The 20,710-nt window shown below is 38.1% G+C and overlaps 1 protein-coding gene across 1 annotated transcript in view; it reads right to left on the bottom strand.

Moving 5' to 3' along the window:
* Nucleotides 1-20,710, bottom strand: part of BMP2K (BMP2 inducible kinase) — a 111,857-nt gene that overhangs the window by 2,964 nt on the left and 88,183 nt on the right. Inside the window, 1 exon segment of the mRNA XM_087826769.1 lies at nucleotides 17,249-17,359. Coding sequence (XP_087682895.1) covers nucleotides 17,249-17,359 — 111 coding nt within the window.

Below are 20,710 nucleotides of genomic sequence, written 5' to 3' on the forward strand. Positions count from 1 at the left end.
CTAAGGACCAGGTACTGAACTAAGACTGGACCAGGGACATTTGCCTTCTCCAGATGACACAGCTTCCTTTATCATTTCTGTACTACTAGATATTACATTAAAAGCATATGCCACCCTTAAAAAAACTTTAATCACTACGGTCACTGTATGATTAGTAATAAAGTTGCATCAAACAGTGCTTTACGATTTCATTGCATGGTATATGTAAAGATATAGTACATTAGTTTACATGAAAATATACTGCCATCCCAATACACTGGTGTACTGAATTGACTTTCCAGAGGTAGAGATCAAACTGAATTCATCCAACCACTTACCCACTCACCCTTCCCCTCCTTTGACTAGGATGTTTTCAAAACAATTAACTAGGGTTGGAAGTATAGTCTGCAGTCATGAAAACTAATTAGCTTCTGATGGAAGGATTCTTACTTTCCCATTAGTACCATGGTGCTCCTACGGCATATGACACCTCTGGGTGATTTCCTTTTCTTTGAGGGCCAGCTCTGCTGTCTTCTCACCTCTCTGACTACTCTTTCTTGGTCGTATTTGTAGACACTTCTTCTCCACTACCATCTCTTTAAACATGTACGTTCACCAGGATTCTGTCCTTGGTTGTTCTTCTCCATCTGCATGTCTTCCCTGGGTCTTAACTCATGTATGTTAACTGTCACATACGCCATAATGACTGGGTCTCTAATACCATGAATGCGTATCTACCTTACTCATCTCATACTTATCACGAATATGTATCCCACCATTACTTCAAACTCTAAGAAATCATCTTTCCTCTTAAAACAGGCTCCTTACCGGGTTCCCTCTAAATTCTTTGAATAACACTTCCGTCTACCTGGCTCTACAAACCAGCAGAAATCTGGAAATCATTTTCCCTCAAAATAGTGATTTTAAAATCTCTTGAATCTGTCCCCTCCACTCCCTCTGCCAGCTGTCTATTTCATTCCCTCCTCATCTCTCATCTAGCAGCTCTCTAGCCTCTAACCTGCCTGTCTGCCTCCAGCCCCACATCCTCAAACTGCTCGTCTCCTGTCACCACAATGACTCTTCTGAAACACTCATCCTGTGGCTACTGCGTAATAACTTCCAGTGGCTCTAAAGTCCCCACCCTTAGCCCACACAGGGGCCCTTCTCTGCCTGGATCTGTCCTATGCCATCTTTGGCCTCTGACCCTGGTGTCTCCCGTGGGTGTTGTTCATTATAGCCATACCCAGACACTCCCTACTCACAGGAACTGAATAGATTTGGATAAAGTGGGGGTTTGTTTTTTAGCTGCCTTGTTATCCAACTTCTTAAAGTTTGCTATCAGAAACCAGGGAACCTAATAGAATTGGGCATCCAGGGGCACTCTGCTGTTTTAACATCTCTCTACCATGTAATACTGTATCTCAGCATGAATGTCCTTCCAGCATTCCCACTCCCACCTGACCTACCTAGTGGACCTGGCTGTATTTCAACTCCCAGCCCATGTAATAGCCCTCTGAGACACCCCTTGCAAATACCTGTATTTAGTACCTCTGATGAACCTAGTACAAGCCTTAATTGTAGCACCTACTGTACTGTATTACAATTGTTTGTCTACTTATCTGTTTTCCCTACTTGATTATGAGCTCTTAGACACAGGCCTATTTATAATTTACCTCACATATCACTCATTTCTACCCTAGCGCTGTGCTGAACCCATATTTGTTGAATGAAACAATAAGTGACTACTATGAACTCACAGCTATAGAGACATACATATTCAATATACTCAGAACACAATAAAGTTACACAGAAAATAAACCCTTTACATTTGGAGATGTTTTTAGCTCAGAATTCAGTCACTCATATTTTTTTATTCAAAACATTTTATGGGGTACTTTCCTACATGCTATGTACATTGATCATACTTTAGTAAAATGAACATGTCTCTGCCTCCAGGAAGTTTACAATCGGGTGTGGAGATAGCACGTACGAGTCAACATGAATTGGGACTGGCCCCTGAAAGGAGAGCAGAGGTGCAAGTCCCGGGGCAGGGAAGGCAGCATCCTGCTCTGGAGAGTCGGCGAAGGCTTCCTGAGGGGACGCTGCACAGTGACCAGGGGCCAGCACACAGAGGACCAGCAGAGAGCTGCTCCACGTAAAAGCTCCAGCATGTGAAGGCGAATTAGAGGTTGGTATGCTTGAGGGACTGAGAATCGGCCACTGTGCCTGTGACATAGACAGCAAAGGGAACACTGTAAAACATGAGGTAGAAAGAGAGGGGAAAGGACCACACTGTGAAGGTCCCTTTATGGCCATGATAATGAGTTCTGTTTGTTCTAAATTGTGTGGTGGGAAGCCATTCCAAGGCTTTGTTTAAAATGGGGGTCATGATCAGATTGGTATTTCAAATGATAACCAACTGAAGAGGGTGCAAAGTGGGGAGATCAGGAAGAGGAAACTGGTCATTCAAGTCAGAGATGATGGTGGCCTGGACGATGTGGCAGGGTAAAAAGAAGTGGAATAAGAGATTGCAGAGGAAAATTTAGGAAGGATGGTGGTGCCACTGATGGACAGGAAAGAGTCAGTAAAGAGTAAGCTGAGAAGTAGAGAGCATTATCAGGAACTGGTCTGGGATACAGGCCTGAGGCATCTCTGAGACACTTCAGTGCGAGCAGGTATCTGTGGCTGGAGCACAATGGTTGGTTTTTAGCGGAGAAAACAGATTTGGGAGTCATCACATGCAGAGGACATGTAGGGTGACACTCTGAAGGAAACCCCCAGGGAGAGTACAGAAACTCCCAGAGAGTACAGAAGAGGAAAAGGGGATCCAACACTGAGCCCTCAGGTGTCAAACATGTAGAAGTCAGCAGAGGAACCTGCACAGCAAACTGAAAAGTGCCAGAGAAGACCAAAACCAGGTGAGTGCAACATTACAGAGGCTGAGTCAAGTGTTTCTGGGGAGGGAACAGACAACTGAGCTAGTGATGCAAAGAGGTCCAAGGAACCAAGGACAGAACATGGCCATGGGCTCTGGTCGGCTCTGCCGTTTGTTGGCAATCTTGAGTGAGGAGTGGGCAGGAGATGTAGTGCGGCCAAGTGAGGGGGAGAGAAGACATGGAGAATTCCATCAGGCTGAACTTAAATACAAAAGGCATCTTCATCCATTATTCACCTGGCAGTTCCTTGAAACCAGCCAAGACCTATATGCTGTTTCTTTACAAATTTGTAATAGGCTTATCTTAAATCCTAACAGATTAAATACTCAGAAACCTAAGCATATACGTTCTTTTTTACAGGCAAAAGGAAAGAAACCATTATTTGTACAGTTGATCCTGGAAAATATATGGAGTTTGTATGATGCTGTCTTTTAAATGCCGTCTTTTAAAGGTTAAACCCAAATCGAATGCAGATTCTCCAGTTTGACTTCTCCATACAGCATACTTCTCATATGAAAACAAAGATTAATTTTAGATTAGCCATGGGATTTATTTTCTTGAATTTTTATTCAAAAGCAAAAGATGTAGTGGCAAAGACACACAATCATCCCTCATGTTGGGAAATTTCCTCTAAGGTGCCAGATAACTTATTACCTCCTCAAACAACTTACCCACCCCCAGGAACCACAAGCTGCACCCCTCATGCCAGTTCATGTGCACCTTCAGCACATCCCAGTACGTTTCCCAAAGCTAATCTGTAGCAACTGTTCCCGCGACATAGCGGAGCAGTTCTGTGGCCTCAGGCAGCTGAGTTTATGAAATGCTGCTCACCTAGAAAATGCTCAGTGCAGTAAAGGTGCTGTCCAGCCCTACACAAAAGCATCTGTTTAATTTTATGAAATCTAAATTTCCCAAATCTGCTTCACTGCACTTTTATTTACATGAAACACCTATTAACCTTTATACACAATTTTGCCAAAAGCTCTTTGGGAAAATGCTGCCCTTCAACCTCTCTGGGAAATTTTCCATTTCTAGGGCACAGAGTTTTGTTCCTAAAAGTCTTCTGGAACACTTAACATAGACAAAATCCTTCAATTGACCTTCTTTTTGTTCTCATATTTTAACTCCAAGTCTTCTAAACTGCCCGCTTCCTTTACCCAATTGGCCACTGCTTTCCAAACACATCTCTCACCTTCTCATTCTGTCTGTCCTTTGTCAACTTCTCGAAGTTATATTAATACATACATTTCTTGGTTGTAAAGTGCTTTACAGATCTATACTTTGTGTGGATATAAGTTTGTGGGAGTTTTTTCACTTACATTTTCAGTGCATCTTTACAGGTGGCAATAACAGTCCATCATGAATTCTGATTGAAACATGATAAAGCATTGTATATACAGCATGTAACTACCTCTAGGTTGTTTCTAGTCTTTCAGCATTTTAAATAGAGCCATGATCACGCACTTTTTCCTTGACGGGGAAAAAATAAAAATAAAACTCTCCTTTTTAAATATCAATTCAACTTTATCAATTTATTGTTATTCCCTCCTTATGCATAATCAATACACAGCTAATTAAGTTAACCCAGTAACAATCTCTAACAAGATCACAGCTAAATGCTCTGTTCCCTCATATGTAATGAGGGCACATACACATTACCATGTTATAATAGGTTCCACTACACACGACTGTCATAAAGGAAGCATTAAAGTAGTGCCTGACACGTAACAAGCACTCGATAAAGTGACTCTCGTCATTTCCAGGGCAAGGCCAAACTCAATGATCTCACCCATTATACTTCAACTTCCTAGCAACTCTTCTGGACTCAACAACTGAAGGTGAATCTAAATGAGAGGGAAGAGTGGGGAAGAGGGAGAGAGGGGAAGTAGTTCTCAAGAGTAGTTCAGGTCACTGTGTTGTATCCCTGGAACTAAAATAATATTGCATGTCAACTTTAACTGAAAAATTAAACAATATATATTAAAAATAAACACACACACACAGAAAAATAGTAGTTCAGGTCCACTTTAGAACTGGCCAGAAACAGGTAGTCACACAAGTGTGTATCATTCACACACCACAAAGGTGCATTTTGGATCCTGGAAACTATATCTCTGATATTTCAATAGTTAGAGTTGAGAACACAGTATAAGAAATTAAAAAGGACTGCTTTCAAAAAGAACAAGAAAAGACACACGATGGTAAATGCCATCTTTGTGGTTATAGATTACATCCCTGAAAAGTATGGGCAACCAGGGAAATTTTCTGTTTGTACAGACTAGTTTTATTTCTTTTATCGCCTCCCCTTCATAAAACTAATAAAGCAAGCGATCAGTATTATTTATCAAATTCCTTTTTCTCCCATATTCTCACAACCCACCCTGACACTGTGTACATGTTTCCACTCTCTCATCAACTGAGGTAGAGTCAAGAGCAGCAATGAGCCTCCCTGACAGCACCCTAAGAGCAACCTGAATGTTAAGCACCATTAAGCACAATTTACAGGTGGTCGTCTCTCTCCAGTACCTCCTGCTGAGGAAAAAGTAAGTTCCAGGCTATGAGTTACAGCAATCCTAGATAAGGTTTCACTTTTTGTAGTAATAGCTATCTACTAATTGTCCCCTCTTCACTGTAAAACTATAGAAGAATTGAGAAAGAAATGGAATTACACAAAAATAAAAAATATTTCAGTATACTCCTAAGGCTTTTTAGTCCTATCCTATAGGCACAAAAGACTGTCAAAATTAGTATTCCAAGTTATAAAGTTTGTTATCAACTATACAATGTACAATAATGTGACTTCATAGCTATCAACTTTTATAATCTATTTCTTTGCCTAAATATATTCCTGTAATAAAATAAAAAGTAAAAACAGCTCATGATATTTCTACTGTTTGTTCCAGGTGCCAAATTGCTTCTTCCAAGTTATGATTTATTATGAAATTTAATCAGGATTATTCCACTGCCTGAGTTCATTTCCCAAAAGTGTAACCTAAATACTGCCTTATAATTCAATATATCCTAAATCCTAATAATCCCTATATTTCCTGAGATTTGTATTACTAACATAAAAATGACTGTTTTTCAAGTAGGTGAAGGGGAGTTATAACATGTGGAATAAGCACTAAGAACATGTACTTCAAGCATAAACAAATATCTATACTGTGCCCAGGAACATACCTCAGTTATATTTTTATTATTAATTGATAATTTTGTAAAACACTGTAAAATGTCATATACTGACCAATTTTTATTCTTGACTCTAAGTAAGGTTTCCTTACACTAAATACAGCACAATGATATTTTGATGGCTCCTAGTCAGGGGATTATTACCATTTTGAAATTATAAACTTGTAAAAATTTGGGGTTTATGAATAATCCTCATATTTTGCTGGAAACAGATGAAGTCCAATCAGAGCCAAATACTGAGAATAAGGTGAGTGACCAAGACAGACAATGCAGACTTGGGTAAATTATTAAGAACAGCAATGATGGGTTTGTGAAGTCTCAAATTCTTTTGTGTGATATGCGCTCTATTTCTCAGGGAAATTCCCAGTTAAGTACTGAAAAAAAGTTAGAGCAATGGAAGTCACTAAAGTGTCAAGAGAACTAGTACTTATTCTCACTGCTCTCTGGCTTAATATACCTCATATAGAATTTCAAGGTAGTACTTCAAAGCTAACTAAAGTAGCGCCTCAATTATTCAGGACTGTCAGTAAAATAACAAACATTTACTAAATAAGTGAAATACCGAATTAATCATTTGGTAACAGTCTGTACAAAATATATATAGGAGCCTTGGCCAGTGTTGCCCCGTGGTTAGAGCATCATCCTGTGTACTGAAGAGTCACAGGTTCAATTCCTGGTCAGGGCACATACCCAGGTTGTAGGTTCCATCCCGTTGGGGCACATGTGTGAGGCAACCAATTAATATTTCTCTCTCACATCGATGTTTTTCTCTCTCTCCTCCCTTCCTCCCTCTCTAGAATCAATGAAAAACAGATCCTTGGATAAGAATTAATACATAGCATACTTTCCTTCCTTCATCAGCAGAGGCAGCTAAATAAAAGTGTCCTTTGATGACCTGTTCTCAGTTGGAATCACGCACTGTGCCTCACTTTCCTTGTCTGTATTTGCCCCAGAGAGTTGAAGCAGGGACTAAAGTGAGAAAATGGCTTACACAGTGCTGGCATATTGCAGGTACTCAGTAAGGGCTACATTATTGGTATTGCTAATGTTTTATACCATCATTTCATAATTATTTATGGAGTACCTACTGTATACTTCCACATACTTTGAATGGTACTGAGAAATGAATCTAGAGAGGATAGTGACATAATGCCAAGTGCACAAATGCAGTGCCAAGGATTTTTCACGTTGTCTCTTACTCCCTTACCATTAGGCTCCCACAATAGGGCAAAAATGTTCTCTGTGAGGTTTGCTATGATCTTTCCTATTCAATTTTATCAACCAACCACATCTTAAAAACTGTTCCCCTTGCCTTCCATGGCAGATCACTGTCATGACATCCTATCATTTACCACCTAATGCCCATTCCTTTGCTTTCTCTTTTCTCTCCATTTCTTTCTATTGGTGAACTTAATCCTATTTTACAGCTTCAACTATACCTTGAAAGCAAAAAAACAAGAATGGATTTTGAGAGATACAGTCCAATCTCTTTTTATACATAAAGAATTTGAAACTAGGGAAAACTTGCCCAAATTTAAGGCCATCCATCAAGGCCGTAGAGACTTCTCTGCTGATCCCACTAGTTTAACACACTCATCTGTAAATTCTACAATTAAACTACCTGTAGAATATCACCAGCAAACATTCAATCTAGTGTAGCATCAACCACCTACAAAATACTAGACTTGTCTTACACTTCTTTAGTATTCCGATTACAAAGCTACACCTGAAAAGTTAAAAAAACAAAACAAAACTAGAATGGGCATTGTATTGTTTCTATTTCAGCAAATAGTGTTTTGTTGAACTAGACGATAAACATCTTATGTTGAGTATTTTCTAGGGTTAAGTTCTATAAATACTGTTAAGATATATTCAAAAATGAAAGAATGCTCAACTTCACAAAATCCATGGGAGAGAAACATCCAAATAACCTCAGGTGCTACTTGAATCTATAAAATAAGGAAAATAATGAAATTTACCTGATAGAGCTTAACCTTAAACAATATTCACCTTAGTTACTGAAAGCTCATTAAATATTAGCGTGTGTATACGTGAGAGAAAGATATTAGATTACCAAAGTAAACCTTGATAATGAAGTTATTCATCAAGGTATGTATGGCATGAAGATGAGTAAGACAACTCCTGCCTTCGAGAAGCTGATCATTGACTTTAACAGCTTCGAAAACCACGTCCTAATCCTGATTCTTGTGACCTGGAAGACAACCGACCAAGGTAAACATCTGGGAGGGTCTGAGGATCAAGCTTTCCTAACCAAATGAAATTAAGAACATAAATCTGCCGAATGAATACAAGAACATAAATTCATCCATTCCATGCTTGGGTTTCATAAAAGGAAATTTCTAGGTGTTCAAATTATAGTCTTACACAATCTAAAAGGTTCCAAACTCAAAGGTAAGATTTGTAGACCTTTTCATAGAATTTCATGTATTTATTATAGTATTCTTTTAAACAAATACTTCATGAAAAGAGTAAGATCCTAGCTAATGCCAGTCTATTTTAGATATTGCAAATGATGTATTCTTAAATCACAGAAATGAACCTTCATAAACTATATAAAAAATTTCAACATATTTAGAAAATGTTAAAAAATGTGGAGAACAGGACATGTTTGCATCATACTACTCATATTACCCCTCTTCTCATCAGGTGTCCATCTTTTAGAGGACAGTTCTTTTAGTTATAAAACAGGTGGTACAATTTTAATCATACAAGAAGCTTCCAGGTTCAAAGAAATTTTGTTTTGATGTTCTTTTCTTTGCTATCAGATTATAGAGAATAAATGGCTTGGAACTGCTATTATTATTACATGCCTTCTGTTCTCTCATCATTTATGATTTAAGGGGGTGGGGGGAGTGAGGCTGTAAGCTCACTTTGAATTGGTAGCATACTACCTGCCATCATTTCCCAGCAATTTACCATGCCAGGCCCAAGGATTAGAGGATTAGGAGAAGGTTTTATCAAAATCTGTACTATTTCTCTGAAGACAGACCAAGTGAGGAGGCCGAGTATAAAAAGACAATCATACTAGTTGTGAACAGTATTTCCCAGCCAAATTAAAAATGCTATAAAACTGACATTTCTAATATATTATTCGTATAATTGTGAATTTTTAAAGAGGCCACTTAATACTTTTATTTGTTTTGCAGAACAGAGTTTAAAATTAGACAGAGCTTGATTCCTACTTATACACTATCTAACCCTAAGCAAGTCACTGACTTTCTCTGAGCCTCAGTTTCCACTGTATGTATACAATAGAATTCAGTAAGTGGTAACCATTATTGTTACCATCCTGGAATAGAAAAATTCTTGATCTTCAAGAATCATATACTACAATCTAAATATATAAACCATACACCTCATTCATCATGGCTTATAAAATGATGCAGAACATGGACTGACAATTTGTAATAATTTATATTACAACAAATATTTGCTGCATATAATGGGACCTTTCACAACCCTAAACTCAATTTAACTTCCTATTAGATAATGAGACTCATGAGGTGGGTCTGGGGTTTGGGAGAATAGGGGAAGTTCACCAAACCTAATTGAAAGTGAAATTCAATGTAAGAAATCTAAAACTTCAGTGACATAATACACATGGTCTTTATGTAAACAAAAATCTTCACACACAGTATCAGAAGCTGTGTTTATTAAAATTAGGTAGTCCACACTATAGTATAATTCACAAAGCGACATACCCTCTGTCGGTAAACTAACTGTAAAACAATGCCTTGGGGAGAAGGAAAGGTGTGTGGGCTTCAGGATAGGATGAATAGCATGCTTTTAATATGACTTTTATGTGAATACTGGTGGTTAATGCCTTAATAAAAATAGAAGCAGCACTGTTAAAACAGTTCTTGGCTGTGCAAAGCTTCATAAACAGGTTCTACACTTTATTTAAAGGTTTCATTCAGTAGTTGCGAATACTAGCTCATTATTACTAGAACTCTATACTACTAACTAGATACCAGCTGCAAAATTTACTTAACACTAAGATTTTGGAATCTGGTGGTAAGTAGCAAAAGTACTATTTAAATAACACTACCAACAGCCACAATAGGAACCAACATTGAGGATGTGTATGGGTCATATAACATACCCTCATATAACCCTTTCAATAATCTCATCAAGTAGGTAATATCTCCAATTTAAGATAAAGAAACCCTCCAGGAAATTAGGCAACAACCAATGTCACATGGTTAATGTGTGGTAGAGCTAAAATTTATACTCAGGGCTTTAAATTTTCAAAGTCAATGTTCTTTATGATGTACCCACCATACTACTAGTATCAGTTTAGTAACCTGACACAACAGGTAAACATAATCCCATGGTAGTTAAAATACCAGCTTATGGAATAAGGTATTACTTTCACATATAGCAACACACAGAATCTTGATATAATAGATTTTTCCACAAATGAATAATTACAAATTTTAATTCTGCCCATAAAGAAATGTTTAAAAACAAGAAAGCTAGATCTGATTAATTTTAAGACATGTCTACCAAAACGTAATCTTCAACGAAGCTTCCTAAAGGTCTGAAAGTAGTATCATAAACATCATAAACTAAGGCACCAAACAAATCAGAAAAACGCATCTATGTGGGCCAACTAAGGTAGGAGGTAGGCCAGCTGTCAGTACCGAATGTGGAGTATGTGCAGCTATTAATGATAGAAGAAAAAGTTATTTTGGGTGCTAAATGTTAGAGGGTATGGAACCTAGGGTTAGGGGCATAGGGAGCAGGCATTCCCCTAAATGGAAGCACTTTTTTTTTTTTTAAAGCTCAAAAACAATGAAGCAGTGCCTCAAAAAATCACAAGAAAAGTGACCAACACTGAATTATCAAGTATCAGTTTAGGGAGGAAAAAAGACATTTTTAGGCAGCAAAGTTTAAAACTTTTCCTCCTGATTCTTGAAAAAGATGGCAGCACAGGTAACCACTGTACCCGCCGCCTCCCGCAACCACATCAAAATTACAACCAAAATACAGAACCACCATCACTCAGAGCCTCCTGATATCTGGCTGCACAGAAGCCCCACAACCAGGGAGCTGAAGGAGCATCGAGAGCGGGAGGAGGGTGGAGACTCCGGCGGTTCTGGGCTGAATCCAGAGACTCAGCCCGGGGCCCACACCCGGTGCCGCGGGGTAAACCTGGCAGGGCATCTCGGCGGCGGGGGTTTCCCGGAGGAGCGAGGGGTCCCAGCCCCACGTCAGGCCCCAGCCCAGGGCTCCAGGGCCCAGAGGAGAAGTCCCCACACCTTGGGGGCTGGCTGTGAACCCAGCGGGGACTGTCCCTGAGGGTCGCGGAGGCTGCGGGAGCCCCAGCAGCTCCTCTGAAGGGCCCGGCACGGACTCACCCGGACGCTCCCTCTGAGCCCAGCGCCGGGCAGCAGCCTGAAAGGACCCGGGACACTCGGGGAGGAACTAACCTGCCTGAGATCTGGGCGAGAGCTGGAGGGGCGGCTTCCTCCAGGCAGAAGGGCTGGCGGAGGCCATGGCTCCTGTGGCGAGTCCTCCCCGCACACAGCCGGCAGGCAGGCGCCATGTTTGAGTCGCCAGCACCTGACTCCCACCTTTGGCCCCGCCCCGTGATTCCCGGAGGCCCCGCCCCTCCCCACCTGCAGCTCATCCAGGCCATTTCCAGGGGCTTTTCTGTGCGAGTGGCCTCTCGAGCCTCATGCTTAGGACTTTCCTAAAATCTCTCAAACAAGCAGCAGCAGGCCCCATGCAGCTTGATAAGCGGCCCCAGGCCTGGCACTAGCGGCAGCTGCATTGGCTCATAGCTTGGCCTCCCCTGGACACCTCCAAGCCCAGCACAAGGAGCAGCCAACTACGGTTTGCTGTGTAGCTCATGCTGGGTGGCCCTGGGCAAGGCACTGGCACAGGCTGACTTTGCACCTCCTGGGAGGCCCCAGAGACAGTGCATCTGGTGGTCAGACTCGACCAAGCTGGATTACAACCGTACCAGGTCCACGAGTGACACACTCAAGGGCATACTTGGTGAACACCAAAGCTCCACTGAAGTAAATCCTGCTCCACAGAGGTGTCTCCAGCACAGTAGCTCTCTGGCCGTAGTTGCAGCTGGTCCTCATAGCTGATTGGCCTGGGGGTCAGATCCTTCCAGGGACGCCAACAGCAACCAAGGCTCAACTACAACAGGACAGTGCACACAGCCCACACAGGAGAGCACCTGGAAGGCCCAGCTCAGGTGACTGGGGAGGCTGAGCCACTGGGCCCTACAGGACACCTACTACACAAAGCCACTCTACAGATTCCAGGAGACAATAGCAGCTCTACCTAATACATAGAAACAAACACCTGGAAGCAGCCAAAATGTGGAGGCAAAGAAACATGTCACAAAGGAAAGAGCAGAAGAAATCTCTAGAAGAGGAACTAAATGAAATAGATCCAAGCAAGCTAACAGATACAGAGTTCAGAATTATGGTTATAAGGATGCTCAAGGATATCAGTAAGACTATTAAGAAAACAAGTGAGACAATCGATAACATCATAAAGTACCAATCAGAAATGAAAGCTACACAAACTGAAATGAATAATTTACAGGGAATCAACAGTAGAGCAGAGGACGCTGAGAATCAAATCAGCAATTTGGAATATGAGGAAACAAAAAACACCCAACTAGAACAGCAAAAAGAAAAAAGAATCCGGAAATATGAAGACAGTATAAGGAGCCTCTAGGACAACTTCAAGCATCCCAACATTTGCATTATGGGGGTGCCAGAAGGACAAGAAATTGAAAACCTATTTGAAAAAATAATGACAGAAAATTCCCCTGCCTGGTGAAGGAAATAGACTTACCGTCCAGGAAGCACAGAGTGCCAAACAAAACCAGCCCAAAGAGGCTCGCAGCAAGACACATCATAATTAAAATGCCAAAGGTTAAAGACAAAGAGAGAATCTTAAAAGCAGCAAGAGAAAAGCAATTAGTCACCTACAAGGGAGCACCCATACAACTGTCAGCTGATTTCTCAATAGAAACCTTGCAGGCCAGAAGGGAGTGGCAAGAAATATTCAAAGTGATGAAAAACAGGAACTTACAACCAAGATTACTCTACCCAGCAAAGCTACCATTTAGAATTGAAGGTCGGATAAAGAGCTCCTCAGACAAGGAAAAGCTAAAGGAGTTCACCACCACCAGACCAGCACTACAGGAAATGTTGAAGGGTATTCTTTAAGAAGAAGCTAATGAACCAAAGAATCTGACTAAATAGATCCAGAGACATTGACACATGCAACAGACAATCATATTTCAGAGAGAAGGAAGGGGGGTGGAGGGTGGGAAGAGATTAACCAAAAAGTTATATGCATAACCCATGGACACAGACAATAACGGGGTAAAGGCCTGGAGAGGGGGTGGGAGCGAGGTGGAGGGGGTCAATTGGGGGGGGAAATGGGACACTTGTAATACTTTCAACAATAAAGATAAATTTTTAAAAAACAAAAAGCTTTTCCTCCCATGCATACTTTTTTAAGAAACTACTAGAGGAGTTGCTCTGCTAACAAACCAAGAAAGAGAAAGAGGAGATCAAGAATTCTCAGGACTACTAGTGGGTAAAATACCAGTGCGATAAAGTGATAAATGTGTGGCAGGCACAGAAAGCAACCAATTCGGACTACAGAGCTCCATGAAAAAAGATGTAACCAAGTAAAAGTGAAAATGAGAGCCACCTTTAATTGGGAAGAAATTTACACTTCAGGCTGCAGAGCTCCATGAAACATGTAACCCAGTAAAAGAAAATGATAGCCACCTTTAATTGGGAAGAAATTTACATTTCTAAAAGATGAATCAATGACAGGATACATAAAAAACGAAGGGAACAAAAAGTCGTTTTTATAAACATAATTATAATTAACCAGGAAAAATAAAACCTTATAGAAGAAAGGAAGTGTAATCACAGTATGCCAAACCTCAATGGTGACAAATATTTACATACGCAAAAACTGTACATAGTTAACACTGACACCCAACAATTGTGTCAAAACTGCACAAGAAGGATGGAGGGAAAAGACGCGTATGTATGTGAGAGAGCTAACTGTAACCTAAACCTTCATTTTCTGTGATAAGAAGTCCACAGACACTATCTATAATTGACAAAAGGCAAGAAATAGAATAAGCACGACATACTAAAACACAGGAAGTGAAAAATTACCTTTAGGGAGTCTGAACAGGGAAAGGGGAGAGGGAGGCAGGAGGCAAAGAAGCAATTTTTTTCATTAAAAACCTTGTTAAATCTGACTTTTTAAAGTACGTAACATTTTAGTTTTTAAAATTTAATTTTAATATAATTTTTTTTAATTATGGGAAAGTGAAGAAAAACAAAGTAAAAACTAATCCATTACAATTTCAAAGTTAAGATTAAAAGCTTTAACAATTTTTTTCTTTCAAAATTAAAAGCACAATTCCTAATAAAACCAGTGCATAGGGAACACTAGACTTAGGACGGTGGCTTTCTTACGAAATGCACTTTACCAATAGACTTCAACTTGCTCAATCCTATAGCATTCTGCCTCACAGTCGCATTGTATTCTAAAGCAGCATTCACTATATGGGTTACCTAAAATTATGTTCAGTAATTGTCAACATTCATTCTCAAGTAAGTTGGCTTATCACATATACATAACACCCTGTACTATGTACATACACACACTTGGTATCAGTTTCTTGCCTTCTGTCCTAGTCCAACAAATATACAGGTGCTGACAGTGATAGGTAGTGTATATTTTCATTAGATAGAAAATTTTTTCTCTTTTTTTCCCCCAATTCTTTTTTCTTTTTCCAATTTCTTTCCAAAGTTTATAGAAAAGTTGTTTTTTGTTTCAGCAGATTCAATTATTTTACTATTAGTGGAAAATGAATGCCCCAAATACTTTATTTTTACTGAAAAATTATATGTAACAAAGTAATTCTAAGCTTGAAAATGAACAGGTCAGTTATTTTGGGGGTTTTTTTTAGATTTTTAGGTTATTTTAGATTTTTTATATTAATTATGTGTTTTGGATCTTATAAATATAAATGAACAATGCTAGTACACCCAAGTGTGATTGTCTTTTCTTCTCTCTCTGGAGAGAGAGCATGTTTATGCTCAAACTAAATCTAAAAAAGATTTTGGAAGGGTAGCACTTATATCAAAGGGCATTTTTCAAGGTCACTGTCCTAACACTAAAGAGTATAAATTTTTAGGGATAGGCATAATTTTTCATACATCCACTGAATATTACTAGGCAGTTACTAGGCTGACTACTGGAAAGGATTCAAAGACAGACAATTCGTATTTCCAACTTGCAATAAGCTTAAAATCTAATAGAGAAGTTAAATATCGACAGTAAAAAGAGAAAATCTAACAGCAGATTAAATAAAGCTCAAATCTGTAAGCATAGTTCTGGCTACAAAAATCCTAGGCCAACTCCAAAATAAGGGTGCCCAGGGAAAAGACAGATCATTGAGACTCACACCAGTTCCTGATTCTACTAGTCATTTTCCCAGGGTTCTTTCAGAAGCTCTTGAAGAACAGAAAAGTTGCATAGATACGTGCAAACCTGAAAACTACTGTACATCTCCTTCTAGAGTATGAAAATAAAGCTAATACTGAAACAACTTCCTGCCACAAATATATCGGTATCTCAAGTCACTGAGTACTCTGTCTTACAACTTATAAAGATCAATTAGAGATACTGTAATTTTTTTTTAAGCAATAACATTTGAGAATGTGAGGGAGCACATCTATGAAGATTAAATAGACATAATAAACTGTCTTGACCAGTTAATGATGTCAGCTCACTCATGAGAAAGATAATTAGAAGAAAACAAGTAGAAAATGACAAGAATATGGACTCTTGTCAATAAGTGGCAAAAAGTAAACCATGGACCATGACACTATGCAGAAACACTCTCTATTACTATGCTATAGTTTCTGCATAACCAAGTTTCAATGTTGAAAAGCTGTAACATTGCTTTGAAGTATCCATAAAAAATCCTGAACACTTCTTTATTTAAAAACAAAAAATCTAGGGCACAGGTGATCTATCCAAGTAGAAACCAGAACCAACACTGCTTAGGTTAGCTTTGGAGATAAAGTGCCTTCAGAATGCTATCGCCTAACACACAGGTGTTGGCTCACCTATTTCTTATTTTGGCTTTACATTCATAAGTTTTTTTGGTTGTTATTTACTCGTGTATACATTTTTTTAAATGGTAGTGATGATGTTACATATGTAACTTGCCTGAGTGAGAAATAAAAGAACAGAACCGAAGAACATGGCTGACAGTTACCCTGAATGTACAGGGGTGGGCAAAAGTAGCTTTACAGTTGTGAGTACGTGAGTTAATAAAACTACTGCAATAATTATAACCTGCATGTCTCTTTCCATACGAACAACTGTAAACCTACCTCTGCCCACTAATGCGTTAAACAAAACCTTTCACTTCTACCAAACCATGATTTCTTGCAATATATTTCTCTTTTCCAAGTTTAAACTCATTTTTTCCATTATAACCAAACATAAACAAAAATCCACTTATGCCAAAGTGATATCCTCAAGACTGTTAACTGGGTAATTACTTTGAAAATATTAGTACAAATGTTTTTAAATAGTGAATAATATTTAAATTCTGGACTGAAATCAAAGTAAGGATTTAAGAACAAAAGAGTAGATCATTTAATGATTGTGACAAATATAAAATTAGTATTTTTAAAATGCAGCTACGAGAGCATGTATAAAGTAGAAAAACAGGCTTTTTAAGCAAAAGCTAAGCATAAAAATACCTTTTAATGTACTTTTAATATAAACAAGAGATATTTTCACACATGGATTTTTTCCCCCAACAGTATCCAATAATAAAGGTGAAAAAAAAGAGTTAGTTATGGTTCTATTATGTGAATCCACATTTTTCTATGTTGGCAAAAGCACAAGTGAATAACCCCAGGGAAATCACGACATTAGAAAGACCAAGATGGTTGAAGTTTAAAATAATTTTATATTTTCTATAAACTAACACCTGATTCTTACTTTGGCTTTATATTAATATGGTTTTTTGTTCTTAAGCTTGTTCTTGTGTGTATTTCTTTAATGACAGTGATGATGTTAGACATGTAACTTGCCTGAGTGAGAAATGAAAGGAACAGAACCAAAAGGATCTTCTGGAGGATGGTTATGTGGAGCAGGGAGTGGGTCTACATTCTTATCTGAGGATGCTCTCTCCTCGAGCCTGTCTGCAAAAATAAGACGAAACAAAACAAAAAATAAAATAAAAACAAAACGGTCTTTAAAAATGTTTTAAAGTGGTTTACAGTATAAATAAAAGTGAAAATTAAAGGGACAGCATTTTTAAAAATATTACATTCAGAGTTCATTTTTGTAAGTATTGGGGCTAGTCCTGAGTTTGATACATATCTGTGGCTATAAAGGCAAGCTTAACAATGTAATCTCTGGGCTAGATTTCACTAAGTGCAATTAACCTAAAAACTTGGTTTGGTTTCTTTAAATACCAGTTGTCTTCAACTTTTAACATACTGGACCTGCACTTAAACCCAGTTTACTAAACTCAGACATATTTGGCAGACTTTCTCCATAAATACATTTGGAAAAAATATTGCAAATGGTCTCTCATTCATTAAATAAGTAAATCCTATTTCTCAGCAATAAAAAGTAATTCACTCTTTTTTTATTCATTTCTCATATTATTTGCAGTTATTAAACCATTCACATACAAACAGGTACAAAGATATAAGCATCTCTCTACTAAATTAAACATCTTAATGACACAGTTTACTCATCCAACAATATTTCAGCATCTGTATTATTTAGATATAGGCGCTGCTCTAGGCAATGGGCATGCAACACCAAACCAAAGAAAAATGCAATAAGCAAATGAGAAATACATATACAGTATGTTAAAGACAAACCTACAGAGAAAAATGTAGTGCAGGGTAAAAGGAATTAACGAAGATACTGATTGGGTGGTTCTGGGAAAGGTCCTGAGATTCTGTACTTCAACAGGCTCCCAGATGATGCGGTAATGCTGGTCCAGGGAGCACATCCCTGAGAAGGCAAAACCCTAGAGTCTACATTATCCTGAATATACTTGACCACTGCTATGAACAACTAATTCTTTAAATATCTTTATGATAATGGATACAATTACTAGCTTTTATAGCTATAACTAACTCTGCAAATTCTGTAAGAAACTTCAGGTCGCTTCAATTTTTACTTAAAATTTTGTTGAAGCACTAATAAATATTTTGTTAAGGAAACATACCTCATCATTTATGCACAAACAAAACTTCCAAAACTTAAGAGCTGTTTTTCAAATCCAATACTGCAATGGGTAACAATAAAAGTTTATTTTAGCCTAGCCGGCATGGCTTAGTGGTTGAGCGCTGACCTATGAACCAGGAGGTCATGGTTCAATTCCCAGTCAGGGAACATGCCCAGGTTTCAGGCTTGATCCTCAGTATGGGGCGTTCAGCAGGCAGCCGATCAATGACTCTCTCATCATTGATGTTTCTCTCTCTGAAATCAATAAAGAGTGTGTGTGTGTGTGTGTGTGTGTGTGTGTGTGTGTTAAACAAATAAATAAAATGACATTTTATTTTAGGTGTTCTTTTTCAAGATATTAACTGTATAGTTGATTCAGGAAATCAATAACAAATGCTGACTGAACTATGAAGAAAGTTTTTTTAAAAAATATTTTGTTGTTCAACACTAAAGAGAAGTCTGTGTATTGTGTGCCCACCACCCAAAGTCAATACAATATACAGATCACGTATCACAGAAATCCACACTTGAAACCGATATAATTTTATTAACCAATGTCACCCCAATAAATTTAATAAAAAAATAAATAATTTTAAAAACTGAACATTAAAAAAAGGGAGAAAAGTTAGTTTCATAGCATATTTCTGAAAAAATAAGACTGGAGAAAACTTTACATAACCAAGGGTCTTTAATTTATTGTGGTAGGAAGCCATATCCAAACCACAGGAGAGGCCTAAGAATCACTGAGCCATAGAGAGTACCTGTGGTTACCCACGTTATCAGGCCCCAAGTACCTTTATAGAATAACTTTAAAACCAGAGACTGTATCAGTGTCCTAGAACACGCCATCAGTTCATTTCCCAAATTCTGGTGCACAAGAGTGAGGACAAAGGAAAGCAGGATGGGGAAGGAAAAATGGACAGACGGTCTCAGAATGATAGCCACAGCACATCAATATCCAAGAGCCCTCATTCTTGAAAATCAAGACAGAGTACACAGAAACTTAGGTCTAAATCAGGACCAAACCTCCTTCCTAACCATCAGCATCAATCATAAATGCCAGGATGCCTGTGTAAAATGTAGTTATCTGGGACCTACCAAAGATCTAACGAACCAGAATATCTAGGTAGGGAATCTACATTTTAACATAATCTCCAGGTTTATAAACTACTGTACCAATGGTTCTCAGAATATAAAAATGCAAAGTTAACACTAAGGTCCTTTAAATCCTCACACACTGGTGGGTGAAATCATGATAAATGTAAAAATAGCACTATGTAGCTATGATAAGAGTACAAACATTATTACGTAGGAGTAAACTAATACTTTTTATATAGGCGGTCCTCAAAATTAAAAATATGGAGACACTGTCAATGCAAAGTTCATTTATCCAATTATTTCAAACCAGGTATCAGGATAAACTCACTAGAAAATCAATCATGCTCTTATCGTTCCACAAAACATAGAATCAATTTTTCCACAGAAGATTTTTTAAAAGTCATTTAGATTTTCAAAGGTCACATGATAATCTAGGTCCCAGGGCACAAAATACAAAATAAAAACACATATTAATATTTTAAACGATCAATTATTCTATAAATAAAAACTAATGAAATGGTATGTAGAGTTACTCTTCAAATATATAGTCACCCCTAAGATGTATTTAAGTTCAATTTTCAAATAAATTGTTTTCTTTACATTAGAGCGAAACTTTTGTTTGATTTGTCCAATATAAGAAACTTACCTCTTCCTGCCTTCCCAAAAGAATTGTGTTGGTGAATAAAGGCAGTATCTGTTCAAGAACTTAAATTGATACAGATGGCAAAAATACGGGATTTTAAAAACCTAGAATCAAAGTATATTCCATAATATCTATCATCAGAAAAAATTACTCTAAAATGTTAATTCAGTAGCTTATATGCTTGAACAGCGAAAAAGGTAATAAATAGTAGGTTCAAAAGTATAGTCTTCGTCTCATACTTTTGAAACTGTTCTTAAAGTACATAAAAATTTCTCAGTTATTCTGCTCTGAAGGAACTGTAATAGGTCTGAATTGGCTTAAAATGATGAGAGTTAATGTTTTAAGACAAACTAACTGTATATGTAGGTGTTTATATATATTTTATTCTGTGACTTCATAGGAAAGAAAAAAACACATTCAGTAGAATTTGCAAAACAGCCAGTCTTTAGTTTCTTCTAAGTCTTCCTTTTAGTTTTGATGGAATTTTAAACAAAAATATAATAAATCCACCACCACCAAAAAATAATCCATTCCATTAAGTATTATTTTTAATTAACATGTAGAG

This window comes from Miniopterus natalensis, chromosome 1 (assembly GCF_054644295.1).
Source record: "Miniopterus natalensis isolate mMinNat1 chromosome 1, mMinNat1.hap1, whole genome shotgun sequence".
NCBI classification, from domain to species: Eukaryota; Metazoa; Chordata; class Mammalia; order Chiroptera; family Miniopteridae; genus Miniopterus; species Miniopterus natalensis.